Source organism: Bufo gargarizans, chromosome 4 (genome assembly GCF_014858855.1).
Source record: "Bufo gargarizans isolate SCDJY-AF-19 chromosome 4, ASM1485885v1, whole genome shotgun sequence".
Lineage (NCBI taxonomy): Eukaryota > Metazoa > Chordata > Amphibia > Anura > Bufonidae > Bufo > Bufo gargarizans.
In genome coordinates, this window is record NC_058083.1 from 211,657,365 (window position 1) to 211,677,227 (window position 19,863).

Genomic DNA, 19,863 nt, shown 5'->3' on the forward strand with positions numbered 1-19,863 from the left:
ACTGGCCTAAAAGTGCTAAAAATGACCCCTCTTCCTCCTCCTCCTCCTCCTCCTCCTCCTGGGCCACCTCCTCTTGCATCATCGCCCTAAGTGTTTTCTCAAGGAGACATAGAAGTGGTATTGTAACGCTGATAACGGCATCATCGCCACTGGCCATGTCGGTGGAGTACTCGAAACAGCGCAACAGGGCACACAGGTCTCGCATGGAGGCCCAGTCATTGGTGGTGAAGTGGTGCTGTTCTGTAGTGCGACTGACCCGTGCGTGCTGCAGCTGAAACGCCACTATGGCCTGCTGCTGCTCGCACAGTCTGTCCAGCATGTGCAAGGTGGAGTTCCACCTGGTGGGCACGTCGCATATGAGGCGGTGAGCGGGAAGGCCGAAGTTACGCTGTAGCGCAGACAGGCGAGCAGCAGCAGGATGTGAACGCCGGAAGCGCGAACAGACGGCCCGCACTTTATGCAGCAGCTCTGACATGTCGGGGTAGTTGTGAATGAACTTCTGCACCACCAAATTCAGCACATGCGCCAAGCAAGGGATGTGCGTCAAATTGGCTAGTCCCAGAGCTGCAACGAGATTTCGCCCATTATCGCACACCACCAGGCCGGGCTAGAGGCTCACCGGCAGCAACCACTCGTCGGTCTGTTCTTCTATACCCCGCCACAACTCCTGTGCGGTGTGGGGCCTGTCCCCCAAACATATGAGTTTCAGAATGGCCTGCTGACGTTTACCCCGGGCTGTGCTGAAGTTGGTGGTGAAGGTGTGTGGCTGACTGGATGAGCAGGTGGAAGAAGAGGAGGAGGAAGCCGAGAAGGAGGAGGTGGCAACAGGAGGCAAAGAATGTTGCCCTGCGATCCTTGGCGGCGGAAGGACGTGCGCCAAACAGCTCTCCGCCTGGGGCCCAGCTGCCACTACATTTACCCAGTGTGCAGTTAGGGAGATATAGCGTCCCTGGCCGTGCTTACTGGTCCACGTATCTGTGGTTAGGTGGACCTTGCTACAGATGGCGTTGCGCAGTGCACACTTGATTTTATCGGATACTTGGTTGTGCAGGGAAGGCACGGCTCTCTTGGAGAAGTAGTGGCGGCTGGGAACAACATACTGTGGGACAGCAAGCGACATGAGCTGTTTGAAGCTGTCTGTGTCCACCAGCCCTAAATGACAGCATTTCACTAGGCCAGTAGTTTAGAAATGCTGGCATTCAGGGCCAGGGATCGAGGGTGGCTAGGTGGGAATTTACGCTTTCTCTCAAATGTTTGTGAGATAGAGAGCTGAACGCTGGCCGTGTGACATGGTTGAGACGCTTGGTGACGGAGGTGGTGGTGGTGTTGGTGGTACATCCCCTGTTTGCTGGGCGGCAGGTGCCAACGTTCCTCCAGAGGCGGAGGAAGAGGCCGAGGCGGCAGCAGCAGAAGGCGAGGGCAGCAGCAGAAGAGGCCGAGGCGGCAGCAGCAGAAGAGCGAGGCAGCAGCAGAAGAGGTAGCAGGGGGAGCCTGAGCTGACTTCCTTGGTTTTAAGGTGTTTACTCCACTGCAGTTCATGCTTTGCATGCAGGTGCCTGGTCATGCAGGTTGTGCTCAGGTTCAGAACGTTAATGCCTCGCTTCAGGCTCTGATGGCACAGCGTGCAAACCACTCGGGTCTTGTCGTCAGCACATTGTTTGAAGAAGTGCCATGCCAGGGAACTCCTTGAAGCTGCCTTTGGGGTGCTCGGTCCCAGATGGCGGCGGTCAGTAGCAGGCGGAGTCTCTTGGCGGCGGGTGTTCTGCTTTTGCCCACTGCTCCCTCTTTTGCTACGCTGTTGGCTCGGTCTCACCACTGCCTCTTCCTCCGAACTGTGAAAGTCAGTGGCACGACCTTCATTCCATGTGGGGTCTAGGACCTCATCGTCCCCTGCATCGTCTTCCACCCAGTCTTTATCCCTGACCTCCTGTTCGGTCTGCACACTGCAGAAAGACGCAGCAGTTGGCACCTGTGTTTCGTCATCATCAGAGACATGCTGAGGTGGTATTCCCATGTCCTCATCATCAGGAAACATAAGTGGTTGTGCGTCAGTGCATTCTATGTCTTTCACCGCTGGGGAAGGGCTAGGTGGATGCCCTTGGGAAACCCTGCCAGCGGAGTCTTCAAACAGCATAAGAGACTGCTGCATAACTTGAGGCTGAGACAGTTTCCCTGGTATGCATGGGGGTGATGTGACAGACTGATGGGGTTGGTTTTCAGGCGCCATCTGTGCGCTTTCTGCAGAAGACTGGGTGGGAGATAATGGGAACGTGCTGGATCCACTGTCGGCCACCCAATTGACTAATGCCTGTACCTGCTCAGGCCTTACCATCCCTTTTAGGGATAGATTTCAAATAGCTCTGATACAGCAGAAACCACAAAATTTTTAAATTGCTAAATTGGGAATTGTATTTCAACCCAGAACAAAAAATGTTCTTTGACGGACACTAAATAACTTGCCCAGCCAGAACAGTACAGCGGTAACGAGAGATTTAGCAGGATATAAATTTGAGGCCTAGTATTTAGGCGCTGGGTGACCGGTATGGATTTAGTGACAGAATTAGACTGGGATATGCACAGTAGCGTGTGTGTGTGAAGTTATTCTGAATGACCCTATGTGCACCTTGAATATTATATACCCTTTTAGGGATAGATTTCAAATAGCTCTGATATAGCAGAAACCACTAAATTATGAAATTGCTAAATTGGGAATTGTATTTCAACCCAGAACAAAAAATGTGCTTTGACGGACACTAAATAACTTTCCCAGCCACAACAGGACAGCGGTAACGAGAGATTTAGCCGGATATAAATTTGAGGCCTAGTATTTAGGCGCTGGGTGACAGGTATGGGTTTAGTGACAGAATTAGACTTGGAAATGCACAGTAGCGGGTGTGTGTGAAGTTATTCTGAATGACCCTATGTGCACCTTCAATATGATATACCCTTTTAGGGATAGATTTCAAATAGCTCTGATATAGCAGAAACCACTAAATTTTTAAATTGCTAAATTGGGAATTGTATTTCAACCCAGAACAAAAAATGTGCTTTGACGGACACTAAATAACTTTCCCAGCCACAACAGGACAGCGGTAACGAGAGATTTAGCGGGATATAAATTTGAGGCCTAGTATTTAGGCGCTGGGTGACAGGTATGGGTTTAGTGACAGAATTAGACTTGGAAATGCACAGTAGCGGGTGTGTGAAGTTATTCTGAATGCCCCTATGTGCACCTTCAATATGATCTACCCTTTTAGGGATAGATTTCAAATAGCTCTGATATAGCAGAAACCACTAAATTATGAAATTGCTAAATTGGGAATTGTATTTCAACCCAGAACAAAAAATGTGCTTTGACGGACACTAAATAACTTTCCCAGCCACAACAGGACAGCGGTAACGAGAGATTTAGCGGGATATAAATTTGAGGCCTAGTATTTAGGCGCTGGGTGACCGGTATGGATTTAGTGACAGAATTAGACTGGGATATGGCCAAAAAATAACCACACCATTGCTGGTTAAATGCACTTGGTGACGGGCGCAGCTTGCCCCTGATGTAGTATATGGCCAAAAAATGAACAGACTATTGCTGGTTAAATGCACTTGGTGTACCAGCTTGACCAACCACACTACTGAGGGTTAAATGCACTTGGTGACGGGCGCAGCTTGCCCCTGATGTAGTATATGGCCAAAAAATGAACAGACTATTGCTGGTTAAATGCACTTGGTGACGGGCGCAGCTTGCCCCTGATTTAGTATATGGCCAAAAAATGAACAGACTATTGCTGGTTAAATGCACTTGGTGTGATAGCTTGACCAACCACACTACTGAGGGTTAAATGCACTTGGTGACGGGCGCAGCTTGCCCCTGATGTAGTATATGGCCAAAAAATAAACAGACTATTGCTGGTTAAATGCACTTGGTGTGACAGCTTCACCCTGATGTAGGCTTTAGCCAAAAAACAAACGCACCATTGAGGGTTAAATTCACTTGGTGACAGGCGCAGCTTGCCCCTGATGTAGTATATGGCCAAAAAATAAACAGACTATTGCTGGTTAAATGCACTTGGTGTGACAGCTTCACCCTGATGTAGGCTTTAGCCAAAAAACAAACGCACCATTGAGGGTTAAATGCACTTGGTGACAGGCGCAGCTTGCCCCTGATGTAGTATATGGCCAAAAAATAAACAGACTATTGCTGGTTAAATGCACTTGGTGTGACAGCTTCACCCTGATGTAGGCTTTAGCCAAAAAACAACCTCACCATTGAGGGTTAAATGCACTTGGTCGCAGCTTGTGCTGGCGCACCACAAGACACAAAATGGCCGCCGATCACCCCAGAAAAATGTGACTGACAAACGGTCTGGGCAGCCTAAAAACAGTGAGCAATTGAGGATCAGCAGCTCAATGATCCACAGCTGCAGATCGATCAGTTAATCAAGTCCTTTGGAGGAGTTAATCTGCCTAATCTCGCCCTACTGTCGCAGCCGCAACCTCTCCCTACGCTAATCAGAGCAGAGTGACGGGCGGCGCTATGTGACTCCAGCTTAAATAGAGGCTGGGTCACATGGTACTCTGGCCAATCACAGCCATGCCAATAGTAGGCATGGCTGTGATGGCCTCTTGGGGCAAGTAGTATGACGCTTGTTGATTGGCTGCTTTGCAGCCTTTCAAAAAGCGCCAAGAAAGCGTCACAAAGGCGCCAAGAAAGCGGCGAACACCTGAACCCGAACCCGGACTTTTACGAAAATGTCCGGGTTCGGGTCCGTGTCACGGACACCCCAAAATTCGGTACGAACCTGAACTATACAGTTCGAGTTCGCTCATCCCTATTGCTGGTTAAATGCACTTGGTGTGACAGCTTGACCAACCACACTACTGAGGGTTAAATGCACTTGGTGACGGGCGCAGCTTGCCCCTGATGTAGTATATGGCCAAAAAATGAACAGACTATTGCTGGTTAAATGCACTTGGTGTGACAGCTTGACCAACCACACTACTGAGGGTTAAATGCACTTGGTGACGGGCGCAGCTTGCCCCGATGTAGTATATGGCCAAAAAATTAACAGACTATTGCTGGTTAAATGCACTTGGTGTGACAGCTTCACCCTGATGTAGGCTTTAGCCAAAAAACAACCACACCATTGAGGGTTAAATGCACTTGGTCGCAGCTTATGCTGGCGCACCACAAGACACAAAATGGCCGCCGATCACCCCAGAAAAAAGTGACTGACAAACGGTCTGGGCAGCCTAAAAACAGTGAGCAATTGAATTTCAGCAGCTCAATGATGCACAGCTGCAGATCGATCGATTAATCAAGTCCTTTGGAGGAGTTAATCTGCCTAATCTCACCCTACTGTCGCAGCCGCAACCTCTCCCTACGCTAATCAGAGCAGAGTGACGGGCGGCGCTATGTGACTCCAGCTTAAATAGAGGCTGGGTCACATGGTGCTCTGGCCAATCACAGCCATGCCAATAGTCGGCATGGCTGTGACGGCCTCTTGGGGCAAGTAGTATGGCGCTTGTTGATTGGCTGCTTTGCAGCCTTTCAAAAAGCGCCAAGAAAGCGTCACAAAGGCGCCAAGAAAGCGACGAACACTGAACCCGAACCCGGACTTTTACGAAAATGTCCGGGTTCGGGTCCGTGTCACGGACACCCCAAAATTCGGTACGAACCCGAACTATACAGTTCGAGTTCGCTCATCCCTAGTTAAAAATAATTTAAAAAAAACTCACCTCATCCACTTGATCGCACAGTCTTGATGGTGCACTTCTTCCTTCTTCCGGACCTTCATTCAGCAGGACGCACAGTGACGTCACCGCACTCACCACGTGGGCGATCAAAGCTGCACGATCAAGTGGATGAGGTGATTTATTTTATTTAGCATTCTGACTTAAGAATGCTATTATTTTCCTTTTTAACCATGTTATAATAGAAAATAATAAAATCACCCAAACACTGAACCAAAACTTCAGTGAAAAAGTCCGGATTCGGTTACCTGAACTCGTAGACTTCGGTACGAACCTGAACTTTGTAGTTCGGGTTCGCTCAACCCTAAAAAATAACTGTTTTGGCACTGTTTTTATTTTTTGTTATTTACATTGTTCATCTGACACGTTAGATAATGTAGTATTTTTATAGGGCAGGTTGTTACGGATGTGACAATACCAAACACCCAAACTGATCAAGTTGTCCTCAAATAGTGTCTTAAATGTCATTTTTGTAAAAATGAAACAAGCCTGGATTGGCTGATGAATAGATTTGGCCTTGCTGACAGTGTCCCATCTTGACACTGTTGCCGTCTGCCTGCCTGCTATCCTGCCTCCATTATGCTGCTGCCACCATCATGTTTTTAAATCCCAGAACACGTGTGTGTTTAATCAGACATGATTTACTATTGCTGTCACTGCATTCAAGAGTTTGGCGTGGAAGAAAACAAAAATTCATAAAAAATCTATGAAAAGGAACAAGCTTTCCTAAAAAGTCTGAGTCCTAGGAGACTAGAGGGTGTTTGTGATGGACTGAACCATCACTGGGGCTTCTGGAGGAGCCTGAGGGCTAGCCTCCTTCCTACAGACTATGGACCGAGAACAATGGAGATCCCCTCAGACATTTTGGGGTTACAAGGAACTATGAACCCTGATTTATGTGTGTAATTTATATGCCACATAATTCCCTTGGCTCCTTAAAAAGGCATATTGTTGATTCAAAAAATAGTTAAAATGTATATTGTGTCTCGCCCGTATCTGTTTTATGGATCCTGGTGTGGATTCAGCAACACAAAAAGGGTTAACTCTGCACAAAGACTCCCACTGATTGTGTTAGTGATGGGATTAAGATAGTTGATTATAATAGCAGCCGACTCCTATGATACACTCAGGAGATAATCACATCACATGTGTCTCCTCGTCCCCTATTCATTCATTATGGAGGGAGTGAAGATATCTGTTTGCATGTTAATTGTTGATTGCGTCAAAGACAATGACAGTGTGTTTGTTAATTGCGTCACAGGCAATGCCATTGTGTTTGTTGAATAGGGTTAGTTTTGTGTTTAAACTGTACAGGATTGGCTGCTATGTCATGTCCTCAGTATGTCATGTGTATATAAGTCAATGCTTGTGTGTTCAACAAAGAGTTCCCGTTTTTACCCTTCATCATGTTGAGGCTGGTGTTTGGGTAACTGATCAACACTGGGGGATTGCTATACGCTGAAGATTTGCTATACTCCCCTGGATAAAACTATTAGCTCTTGTAAGAGCTGTTCCTGCTCTGGATTTAGGAGAGGTTCACCCACTGGAGCCTGGAGCCGTGTCGTAGGTCCAGGGTGGGTAGAAGACGGCAAGACCTCAACCAAGCTTCGGCGGTTCGTGGGGTCTGCAGTTCTTACGGTGTTGAGTGAAGTGCTTGGAGTCCTCTGGAAGAGCTAGGAGCATCTATCGACGGAGGTACCCGGTCGGGGTGCCAGGAGATCCGTTACATTGGTGGCAGCAGTGGGATGGCATCCTAGTGTGAGGAGAAGCAGCTCGGAGACACAGTTCGTGGAGTATATTGAGGGCAATGCTAGTATCCGTACAGCGCCCCTGGCTACAGCAGGATGGAATCGGCTAGTCTTTCGGACAGAGTTCCACTATGAGGGAAAGGATTACCCGGACTGGAGGGATGCAGTCCGGAAAGGCGTCTGGCACAAGGTCCTGGAAGATGTACAGCGTCGGCGGGGCGAGAGTCTCCACAGTGAGGAGCAGCAGTGGCGGATGCGAGTGGCCCTGCGAATGCCCCTTCTGGGAGAACAGCCCCTGGATGAGTGGGTGACAGAACTCGAGAGCCTCGTATGGAAGGAGCTTTGGCTAGACGACGCCTACCAGGCACTCTGGTGGTATGCGATTCGGCACTCTCCCTGAATGGCTGAGCACGACAGACCCAAGGGTGAGGATTATGATGGCCTTGGCCTGTTTGCGTCCTTCGCAGAACCGGAGTTCGGAGATGCTGGAGAGTCCCGGTTCTTGGATATCTATGACTACAGGGAGGCTATGCATGATTCGGCTACAGCGAGAGAGGTGAGACAAGACCTGGCATCTCTAGTGACAAGGGAGTAGGAACTGGAGCAGGATTACCAATACTTTCTCAGCTCAATTCGGCCCCAATATACACTGCCGGAGAGCTCTCCGGCAGTGTATATTGGTGTCAGACCCAGGTCCAGAGCCCTTCAGCTGGGAGGATATTGTGGAGGTTTACTGGGAATAACCAGAGGTGGCCGGTGGAGGTGGGACCGAGGTCTCTCCACCGGTCCTTCAGGGAATTGGGAGCCTAGTCTCCATTCCCCAGCAGCAGGCTGAGTTACAGGGGGCAGAGACAGGGGCAGAGACAGTCGGTCCTGTCGCCCAGCAGCAGAGGGTTTTATTGGGAGAGGAAAGCTTTGTCCTCCCACCCCAGCGGCAGAGTGTCCAGCAGGGAATAGAGAGCCCAGTCTCCTTTCCCCAACAGCAGGACACTCTATTGGGACCGGAGTCGGTTGGTCGCCACCTCTCCCCAACGGCAGTTTAACGTACCAGAAGGAGACAGTAAGCCCCACAACAGTGGAGATGGTACCGAGGTCTCTCCACCGGCCCTACAGGGATGCTGGGCAGTCAGCCCAGATCCCCAACTGCAGCCGGATTTTCAGGGAGTAGGGACAGTTGGTCCTGCTCCCCAGCGGCAGTATGTTTTGCAGGGAGAGGAGAGCATCGTCTTCATTCCCCAGTGGCAGTGTACCTTGAAGAAAGAGGAGACAACCGGGACAGCACCCCTAACTCTGATGGTGTATATGGGACCTCAGTCTCTGCACCAGGCTTACCGGGATGCTGGACGGCCGGTACAAATCCCCCACCAACCCTGCAGGAATGCCAGGAGGAGGAGGTAAGTGCTCCATCCTCTCCACAGCTGATCCGCAACAAGGTCCTGGGGGTAGGATTCCATGACCCCATCCCAGCGGAAGAGCTGGCATCTGGGCAGAGCGCAGTCTGCCTCTGCCCACCAAGTACCCACAGCTCCAACAACAATGAAGCAAGGAGTAGCAGATGCCCACTCAACAGCTGGGGACATACAGGACAGAGCCAGGCCCCAGAGTTCAACAGAACCAGTGTTTGTTTATGGGTGGGCTACTCGACTAACTCAGGCACCGACCGACAGGAGGTCAGGTACGTGGTTAGTCTACTGTTGGGAGGGGAGAAATGTGATGGACTGAACAGTCACTGGGGCTGCTGGAGGAGCCTGACGGCTAGCCTCCTTCCTACAGACTATGGACCGAGAATAATGGAGACCCCCTCAGACCTTTTGGGGTTACAAGGAACTATGAACCCTGATTTATGTGTGTAATTTATATTCCACATATTTCCTATGACCCATTAAAAAGGCATAATGTTGATTTAAAAAATAGTTAAAATGTATATTGTGTCTCACCCGTATCTGTTTTATGGATCCTGGGGTGGATTCAGCAACACAAAAAGGGTTAACTCTGCACTAAGACTCCCACTGATTGTGTTAGTGATGGGATGGGATTAAGATAGTTGATTATAATAGCAGCCGACTCCTATGATACACTCAGGAGATAATCCCATCACATGTGTCTCCTCGTCCCCTATTCATTCATTATGGAGGGGGTGATGATATCTATCTGTAAAGAATAAATCAAGGCAACTGGACGTACTGTAGATTTCTTGAAAACGTTTCACTCGTTCTTCCAACGAGCTTTCTCAATTCTGAGTGATTGTACAAAAAATTCTGGGAATAAATATGTAACTGAATCCACATCTGGTAATTAGACCCAGCATTGGGTCAAGGGTGTTGATTCCATTATCCTAATTGGAGTCAGTAGGCGATAAAGACTTCCCAGAAAAAGGTGTCAAGACAGCATTATATGTGGCAGACAATAGATGTCTAACCCCCCCACCTCTATTGAATAGAGGTGGGGGGGTTAGACATCTATTGTCTGCCACGTATAATGGCCCATGGAAAGTGAAAATTGCAGGTTTTCTATAGATATGATATTTCAGTGCCCAATATGTTGTGCCCAGCTTGAGTTTTTAGGAGGGTTCTACCTAGTACAGAAATGTCATAAATATGGCCATAGGCTGCTGTTTGGGCATACAGCAGGGCTGAAAAGGGAAGGAGCTCCATTTATTTTTTGGAGCATGGATTTTGTTGGAATTGTTTTAAGGCACTGTGTCACATTTGCAGAGCCCCTCAGGTACCCATACAGTGAAAACCACTATAAGCAAAGTTTTCAAAAATTGGATTTGGCTGCCTCGCTGAATTTCTCCAAGAAATTATGAATTCATTTGTTACAAATTAATTAGTCACAAAGCATTTTAGGATCTATCCCAGCCTACAATTAAACTTCAGGGAAATGTATCTCGGTGTACATCATTGCAGCAACATACATAGCCAGTCTGCTAGCTGGTAGCAAAACAGTTACTGTGCATCAGAATGAGAGGCAGGTCACATATGTGGACGTGTGTATCATCTTGCAGGCCACCAACATTTCTAGCTAACCCCTGACTAAACTAAAAGAAAAGTATACATCAGTAAAGCAAAAAAAAAAAATTGTGGTTGCTGCTACTACCACCCCTTCTTCTGCTGCTGCCTGTGTTGGCTACAGAAAAAAAAAAAATTCCACTGCCCATTCCTTTGAAGGGCCCAGGCCATAGTGTACAGTAACTGAATCACAAATGTAACTACATAACTAAGTACAGTATGAATGGTACGACAGGTGAACTAGATAAACAAGCCTATATATTAGACCGCCTGTTGATGCTGAGTCTGATACACAGTAAGTCTATGTATAACAGAACAAATTAAGTCTTAATGGCACATCATATACGGTATATTAGAACGCTTGTTGGCGATGTCTGACAGACAGTGAGTCTATGTATAACAAGACAAATTAAGCATTAATGGCGCAGCAAGTGTACTAGATAAATGCACCTATATATTAGACCACTGTTTGACAATGAGTCTGACGCACAGTAAGTATATGTATAACAGAACAGATTAAGTATGATTGGCGCAGCAGATGAACTAGATGAACTCGCCTATATATCAGACCAGCTGTTAAGACTAAGTCTGATGCACAGTAATTCTATGTATAACAGAACAGATTAAGTATGAATGGTGCAGAACTTGAACAAGATGCACAGAGCGATTACATTGAGCCTGCACTGTCCCTGCAGTCTACCTATGCTCTCCCTACAGTGTCTAAAAACTCTTCTTACGATTTTCCTACACTGTCCCTGCACTCTCCCTATCCAATATTCTACAATTAAAAGCATTCTAAAACACTATCCCTAGCGCTTTCCACGTCTCTCCCTATGCTCAGTTCACAGTGAAATGACGGCGACCGCGTGGGGTGAGGCTTTTGTAGGGCTGTGGCATCACAGGGGATTTCTGCTGATTGGCTGGCTGCACATCATTATGGTTCATATTGCGATCACCGGCCTCTAATTTTCACATTGTAACACGTGTAACCACCATTTTAGGAAAAAACATTTTTCACTTTGATTAGATCAACACTAGAAACCACAACAAGTAACTCATTTTTAGAGACTACTGTACAGCCCTCAAGTTTAACAAGAGATGGAGTGAGCATGTTGACACTACAAGGGGTTTTGCAGAAATTAACAAGCAGGAGACCATGCAAAATGAAAATTGCAAGTTTTCCGCAGATTTTAATGCAATATGCTGTGCCCAGCTTGTGCCCTCCAAGATACACAGCACCCTTTAAATTGTTAGGTGGGTTCTACTGTGTACTGAAATATTATAAATGTGGATGTGAATTGCTGTTTAAGTACGTTGCAGGGTGTAGAAGGGAAAGGCCACCTTTTGGCTTGTGCACCACAGATTTTGATGGATTGGTTTATGTGTGCCATGTTACTATTGAACAGTGTTTGGAGTACTAGTACAGCCATTTTGTTTTTTATTTTGCTGTTGATAGAGCTGTGTAAATATATATATATATATATATATATATATATATATACACATATTTTTTTTTTTTTGCAGGATGAGTTGCCATTATTATTGGTTCTACATTGATTGGGCTGCACACCGACTTTTTTATTTAGCTTTTTGAGAATCAGTGTAAAGAAACAATATTTTTTTTTTTTGTTTAGTTATTTTGGCGTACACCATGCAAGGAAAAATAGTTTGCTAACTTTATTCTGCCAGTAAGTACAATTACAGACATACCATATATATATATATATATATATATATATATATATATATTATGTTTTACCATTTGTACACACCATTTAAAAAAAAAAGGAATTATGTTTTGACTCACCAATACTTAAGAGCCATATTTATTTATTTTTATTTTCTGGCAATGGTCTTGTCTGAGGGCTCATTTTTTGCAGGATGAACTGACGTTTTCATTACTACAATATTGGAGTACATATGACTTTGATTGCTTGATATTATGATTTTTGAGACCCAAGAAAATGGCTGTTATGGCATATTTTTTTTTTTTTTTTTTTTTTTTTTTGTGTGTATTGTAATGCATTGTGACTGCCAGTATTATGCTGACACACTGATGGGTTGAGAGAGCGAGACCCCTCCCTCTGCATACCCCTAAGATGCAGGGTTAATCCACCAGCATCTGAGCTTTCAGCAATGCCAGCAGATACAGCAGGGGCCCAGCTGTCCCTACCACTGATGAAGCAAACATAGCTTGGTCAGGAAATCATTTCCCCCTCACATTTCCTTCACATGTATGTTGAGGGTCAGGACGGGGGTAATATTCCTGGCCCCTCACCATGCTTAGTAATTGAAAATAAACTTGTTTTAACCCCTTGAAGACATTTTCAGTACATTTATGGAATAGTGACAGCAGTGAACCAGGATCAGAGATAACTGTAATCCCGGTCATTTATCCCCCAGTTGCCACAGTCAATAGAGACTGCAGCATCTGAGTAGTTAGTCCGATGGAACTCCCTCTGACCTCCAATGGCCCCATTTCTGTGGTGAAATTGTGGGTTACTTTGTCATGACCTTCCATGTAAGACTGCAATAATAAATTAAATAGTAAAAGTAAACAAGAAATGAAATACAAAACATGTACCAAAACTACACAGCTCCACCCCATGTGTAATGGACAGAACTGGTTACTCTCCCATTGAAGTGAGTGAAAGCAGCCTTGCAGTTACCAACTCCGTCCACTACATAGTTGATGGAGTTGTTTTGTTCCAGCACCAGAGATCAGCAGGGGTGCAGGGTGCAGGGTGATGGATGATCACTAGTCAAGAGCAAATCAAAGTCCCCAAATTTGATTCGCCGAAAAACTGAATTTCACGGTAGGGATTCAATTTAACCTGAAATAATGTAAAAAAACAAAAAAATAATAATACTTTTCTGACCCATTTGCTCCTGACGGATGGGCCACCACCATCTTGCTTAACGATCGCAGCCAAATTCCTGTGCACGGTGACGTATGGCATGACCATGCCAGCCGGCGTGATGGCGTCATCTTGGGCCATGTGAGACTTTGCGCCAGGCCTTCAAGCAAGATTGCAGCAGCTGGCCCGTCGTAAAAAAATGGATCAGGTATTATTCTTTTTTTTTTTTTGCACACTTTTATGTATATCAGATGCCCTCAGATGCCGCAATCATGTATGAACGTGGCATCTGAGGGGTACAATGATGGGGAGCGGTGCAATAGCCACTCACTGTCATTGCACTCACTACTTACAAAGAAATGCGCTTCATGGCGAAGTAATTTGTCACAAAGTAGAGTTTTTTTGTAAAATCCAGCAAAGTAGCTGAATAGAATTTTACAAAACCTTGCTCATATCTAGTGTAAATTGTCACACACTGTGCCGTCTGATGCATCTGTGCTGGCTGAGTGTAGTCCCGACGGCTCATGGAGTTTGGACCCTACCTCTCCAAGTCAGTGGTCAGGAGAAGGTCAGAACAGTGAAACGCTGCTGAGCTTGCTGAGCCCTCTCTCTCTCACAGTGCTCTGCTGCTCCTAAAATTGTAAGGATGCTAAACACTTCAAGCAGGTGAAGCAGCAGAGTGAAGAGCGGAGGACAGGTGATGGTGTCGCAAATTCAGCTGGTCAATAAGCAGAGTAAGGAGCCCAGCATCTCCCTGCTTATTAACCAGTCGGGATGAGCGGTATAGGCAATATTAATTGTTGCAATATTTCTCAGATTTTTCACATAATATTCACAATAAATTAGCGAATTCTAAAATGTGTGATCTCCAGTCATTATCGCGATTATGCAAATTGGCACTAATGATGCGCATATTTTTTGCGCAATACATGCAACTTCACATTTTATCAGGTCTAAGTAGATATTACTGATTGGTGCACTAAGTATTGTTGTGACATCACAGCACAATGTCTGTAGCATGTATGTATGGACAGCAGAGAAACAGTAATTCCTATCACACTACCGAACACCCTGCACTGGAATCTTTCAGCTACACTATATCACTATCTAACATACACTGAGTATCTCCCACTAACTATCTGTATTATATATATGAGCAAACTAACTATCTAATGTAATTGGATAAGGAATAGGATCCAGATGAAAGCACAGAGCACAGCAATAACACTGCCGTCTCTCTCAGAACTGCAAAAAAAACTGCCGAAAATTTCTGCTGGGGAGTTTCTTATATAGTATGGGGTAGGCAACTTTCCTATCGGTTGCTAGGGATGTTGCTAAGCTCAGATAAAGACATTGAAGCCTTCTCAATGGCCTACAAGCAAGAAGGGAGGTTACTGATGAAAAAAAAATCTTGAATATTTGCGATTACGAATATATATCACTATATTCTACATCTTCGCGAATTCTCGAAGTGCCGATATTCCCGATAAAAAATTTGCGATTAGAATATTCAAAATCAACACTATTAACCAGAACTGTATCTAAATGAGAGATTGGGCAGGAGCAAAGGAGGAATGCAGCTGTGCATTTAGGTTGGAAAGTAGACAGGCCCTCTATGGGCAATACGCTAGCGTTTAGCAGGAAAAAAAAACAAAAACGAAAACTAGTGAATGTTAATGCACTATAACATGTATAATGGCCAGGTCCCTCACACTAACAGGCCCCAGAGCAACTGCTTGGTGCCTCTATGGGTGGTACGCCAGTGTTTAGCAGGAGATACAGTACATCCAAATGAGTGAATTTTAACATACCATAACATGTAGAATACCAACCCTACTGCCTTGCATCCTCTTCCGTTCTACTCCCCTGGCTACACTAGATGGATCTATGGTATGTCTATTTCAAACTAGTGATGAGCGGCAAGGGTCATATTCGAATTCGCGATATTTCGCGAATATTTTTTAGAATATTCGTCGAATATTCGAAAATTCGCGATTTTTTTTCTTGAAAAAAAAATCGGCAAGGATAATGATTGTGTAATATGCGAATTTTCGTAATTCGAATTTTCGGATTCAAATTTTTTTATTGCGAATTTTTCAACTTAAAACTATTAGACAAAGAAGATTATAGCACTATATTAGCTAAATTGCTCTATATTTGATTTTTTGAATATTCGCTATATTGCTATAACAGTTTTTTCGAATATTCGTAATATATAGCAATATAGCGAATATAATCTTTTTTTATAGTTGTAATTTTTTTCCAATCTAGACTTCAGATGAGAAAAAAATTACAACTATTAGACAAAGAAGATTATAGCACTATATTAGCTAAATTGCTCTATATTAGTTTTTTTTTCGAATATTCGCTATATTGCTATAACTTAGTTTTTTCGAATATTTGTAATATTCTAAAAACAAGAATATATAGCAATATAGCGAATATTCGAAAAAAACGAATATAGAGCAATTTAGCTAATATAGTGCTATAATCTTTTTTGTCTTAAAGTTGAAAAATTCACAATAAAAATTCGAATACGAAAATTCTAATTACGAAAATTCGCATATTACACAATCATTACCTTGCCGATTTTTTCAAGAAAAAAAAAATTGTGCATTTTTTAATATGACCCCTGCCGCTCATCACTACTCCTAAAGTCAAGTATATTGCAGCCTTCTTATTGGCCCACAAGCTAGAAGCAGGAAGGGATCATGTGTACTGATCTAAAAAAAAAAAAACAATTCGGGAAAAAAAAATCTGAAGAAATCGAATATTCGAAATTACGAATATATTTAACTATATTCGAAATATTCGCGAATTTTCGAAGTACCTATATTCGCAATAAAAATTCGAAATTCGAATATTCGTGATCAACACTATAAATTCAAACCATAATAAGTAACTATATAAAACTGTACATGAATAGAACATTATAGAAAAAAGTCAACTAGTTCAGTTATCTTTCATACATACCTCCATGGCATGGTAAAGAGGTTCGATGTCAGCAAACAAAATGAATAAAAATGCAACCACTTGGGCTAAAACCAGTATGCAAAATATATCTGCAGAAACAAAACCCAGAAAACAACTGTTATGTACTATGCTTCTCTTACCAGCCAAAACATATTTTTGCATGCTTTATACCCAAATAGAAAATAGCCCACTCATAGTGACATATCAAAGATTTTAATGGGTCTAAGGGCTTAACCCCCACTACTTGCTATAGTTAGCGCTTAGCTAAGCATTGTCCTCTCACTGATGAAGATGACCTCAGTCGGAAGTCTATGAAGCCATCTTCTTCGGCAAAGGAGAGATACTGCTTAGCTGAGTGCTTCCAAATTCTTGTTACAGATGACAGATCAGAAGTTTATGGAACGTGATTACTCTTTAAATATCTAGTTCAAGTTGTATAATTTTAGCACTTACTTTTGAGACAAACAATAAACACCTAGGGGGTCATTTATCATTTAAGGCCTCTCTCACACGAACGTGTGCGCTCCGTGGCCGTGCTGCGTACCGCAAATTGCTGTCCGCAATGCACGAGCAACTACATGTTCTATCTTTTTGCGGAATGGAAGTACGGGAGAAAACCCCACAGAAGCACTCCATAGTGCTGCTGTAGGGTTCCGTTCTGTGCTTCCGTCCCGCACCATTCCGCATCTCCGGATTTGGGACCCATTAAAGTGAATCGGTCCACATCCGTGATGCAGAATGCCCACAGACTGGTGCCTGTGTATTGCAACTGCGGTCCGCAATATGGCCACGGAGCGCACACGTTCGTGTGCAAGAGGCCTAGGGTTGTTTTTTTGTCAGTTTCAAGTCTGCTTTTGCTTTGTATGCCTTAACCAAATTTATAAACTGGTGCACCATAGTTATATATAAACCATTGTGAAATATTGCAGTTGCTATGCTATGACTTGCGACTTTTTTACACCACAAAACTGACATATCTGTTTTCATAAATGACCCCCGTATACCTTTGCCTTTCTTTTGAAAGCTGGGTTACCAGCATGTGGAGCCGTTATAGAAACTGTAAGTCTACCAAGAGAAATCCCTCTCCTAAATAGTGCCATAGCTTGGAAGGGTCATTCAGGGTCTTGGGAAAGCTGAGTTACTTGGACGATGCAAGAGTAACATTATATGGACAGTGTGCACATTTCCACAAGACTCTCCAACTCTCCAACACTGATGAATGTCATATTTGCCTAGACAGACAGTGAGGAATCCCTCATTTTTTTATAAGCAAACTTGATTCTGTAGTGCTTTCTGTTGTGTCAGTGCCCTGGTACTGTTTAGAATACCCGTACACATACAAGGTAATGTTTTATTAAAAGTTTTTAAAGCAGTTTTTAAAGCAGTTTGAAGCTCTTCTATAATGCTCTGGGTGTCCATAAAAGTATATTGGCGTTAAGCCCTATAACTTTCCCAAAATTAGTGTTTTGGCAGTGAGGTCAAGCTAGTGCATAGAGTCAGTCCCTAGCCGAAGATCAAGGAGCTGGGAGGAAGGAGGCACTTCTCTGACTGCAGGAAATCTGGTAAACCGTTTTTTTTTTTCTTGTTTTTCAGGGTTTATTGGCCTTTTAACATTGAATTTAAAATGGTGAATAATTATTGTTTTTCGCATATAGGTACATACAGTAGCATCAGCACTTACAGTTTGTATAAATCGGTTTTTTAAAAGCCCTTCCTTTTGAAAATACACATTCCAAAATTATGAGGTTTATCCCACTCACAGACCACAGAGTTGTGGTCATGAAGTTCTGAGAGTGACCGCGTGGCATCATCATGGTTTGGTTGACAGAAGTTTCATTATTAAGAAGGCAAGCACTGAAGAAGGAGAAACATAATAAATAATATGAAGCCAAATAAAATATTTGATAAGCATCTGAATCTATCATAAGGTTAGTAGATTTGTGTTTGTAGGCAAGATGGTCGCATACACTGACATGTCATTTTTTTTCTATACAGCATAAGCACATAGTTATGTAAAGCTTAAAGGGGTTTTCCAGGAGTACAGTACTGATGACCTATCCACCAGAAGCCATGGAAAATGTTTAGGCACTTTTCTTCTGTCTTCAATATCAGACGTACAGGTATATATCACCATAAACCAACTTTTATTAAGTCTAGGGCTAAAAACAAGAGATGAGCGAATTGAATCTCACAAAGTGGAATTCGATCTGAATTTCAGGATAAATTTGATTCGCCTAGAAGCCGAATTTCCTTGTGCTTCGTGTCAGCGAATCGATTTAACCTGAAATAGTATAAAAAAAATTAAACTTACCTCCATTTGCTCGCAACGGGCCGCCAGCTTTCATCTTGCTTGAAGATCTTGGCCAAAATCCCATGCGGCGCGAGATTACATCATCATGCTGGTCGGCGTGATGATGTGATGCGTCACCACGCCCCCTGCCGTGATTACGTAATCTAGCGCCGCACAGGATTTCGTCTGAGATCTTCAAGCAAGGTGGAGGCGGCCGGCCCGTCGCGAGCAAATAGAGGTGGTAAGTTTGATTTAAAAAAATGTTATTGTTAATCATGTATGAACACGGCATCTGATGGGTACAATGACAGGGTGGCGCTATCACAGCTCCCTGTCATTACACCCACTACTTACAAAAAAATGGGCTTTGTGATGAAGTAATTCGTCACAAAGCAGTTCTTTTTGTGAAATTCGGCGAATCAGCCGAATCAAACTTTTAAGAAATTCGCTCATCTCTACTGAAAACACATTGTTGTTTCAAAAAGAAGGGGAATATTCTTACCTGAAAACATTGCTTTCATTGTACCATGGTTGCTGCTGGACAAGGAAGAAGGCACTGGTTTGTATAGTGATGGCAAATGAAATATGCAGAACCAGTGAAAGCAGTAGAGGTGGAGAAAGGAGACTCATTGCAGGTCTGTAAGGGGCTAGCTTCGAAGCAGGCCCAGTTATACTCACTGTGAAAAAAACAAAAAAAATGTATTTCTTTTAACTGCCTCCGGACCGCCTAACGCAGGATCACGGTCCGGAGGCGGCAGCTCTGCGCACAGTCACGCATATACGCGTCATCTCGCGAGACGCGAGATGACGCGCTTAGCCGGCCCGCGCATGGCAGGCTGGCAGGCTGGCGATTTTTAAAATCTCCATTCAGAAGCCAGTTAACACATCATATTTGTAAATATGATGTGTTAAATGGCTTCCCTGATCCTTTGCTGGTCCTTTTCGTCGGTTGGTCTCAGCAGAGGAGCAGGCTTCACAGTGAATAGCACCAAACACTACACTTAGCCCCAGATCACCCCCTATCACCCCAATTAACCCCTTGATCACCCCTTCTTGCCCCTGTCAATCACTAGTGAAAGTGAAAAAAGTGATCAGTGTAAACTGTCACTTTTTTTTTCCACTGGTATTCACTGTTAGGTTTTAGGGATAGTTTAGGCCCCTTGGTTAGGTAGTTTAGCGCCCAGCCCACCGCACCGCAGTCACTTATTCGCTGATTAGTATCTGTAAGTGAT

General features: G+C 44.3%; 1 protein-coding gene across 5 annotated transcripts in view; it reads right to left on the minus strand.

Annotated features, from left to right (window-relative positions):
- Window positions 1-19,863, minus strand: part of LOC122934435 (probable cation-transporting ATPase 13A5) — a 246,680-nt gene that overhangs the window by 40,720 nt on the left and 186,097 nt on the right. For 4 of the 5 annotated variants that reach the window (XM_044289895.1, XM_044289893.1, XM_044289894.1 and 1 more), the window contains 3 exons: window positions 19,134-19,308; window positions 18,023-18,195; window positions 16,342-16,430 (listed from right to left, as the gene is read on the minus strand). In XM_044289895.1, coding sequence (XP_044145830.1) covers window positions 16,342-16,430; window positions 18,023-18,195; window positions 19,134-19,308 — 437 coding nt within the window. Of the gene's footprint in view, window positions 1-16,341; window positions 16,431-18,022; window positions 18,196-19,133; window positions 19,309-19,863 lie in introns of those variants that run through there. The other variant, XM_044289896.1, reaches the window with a different exon arrangement.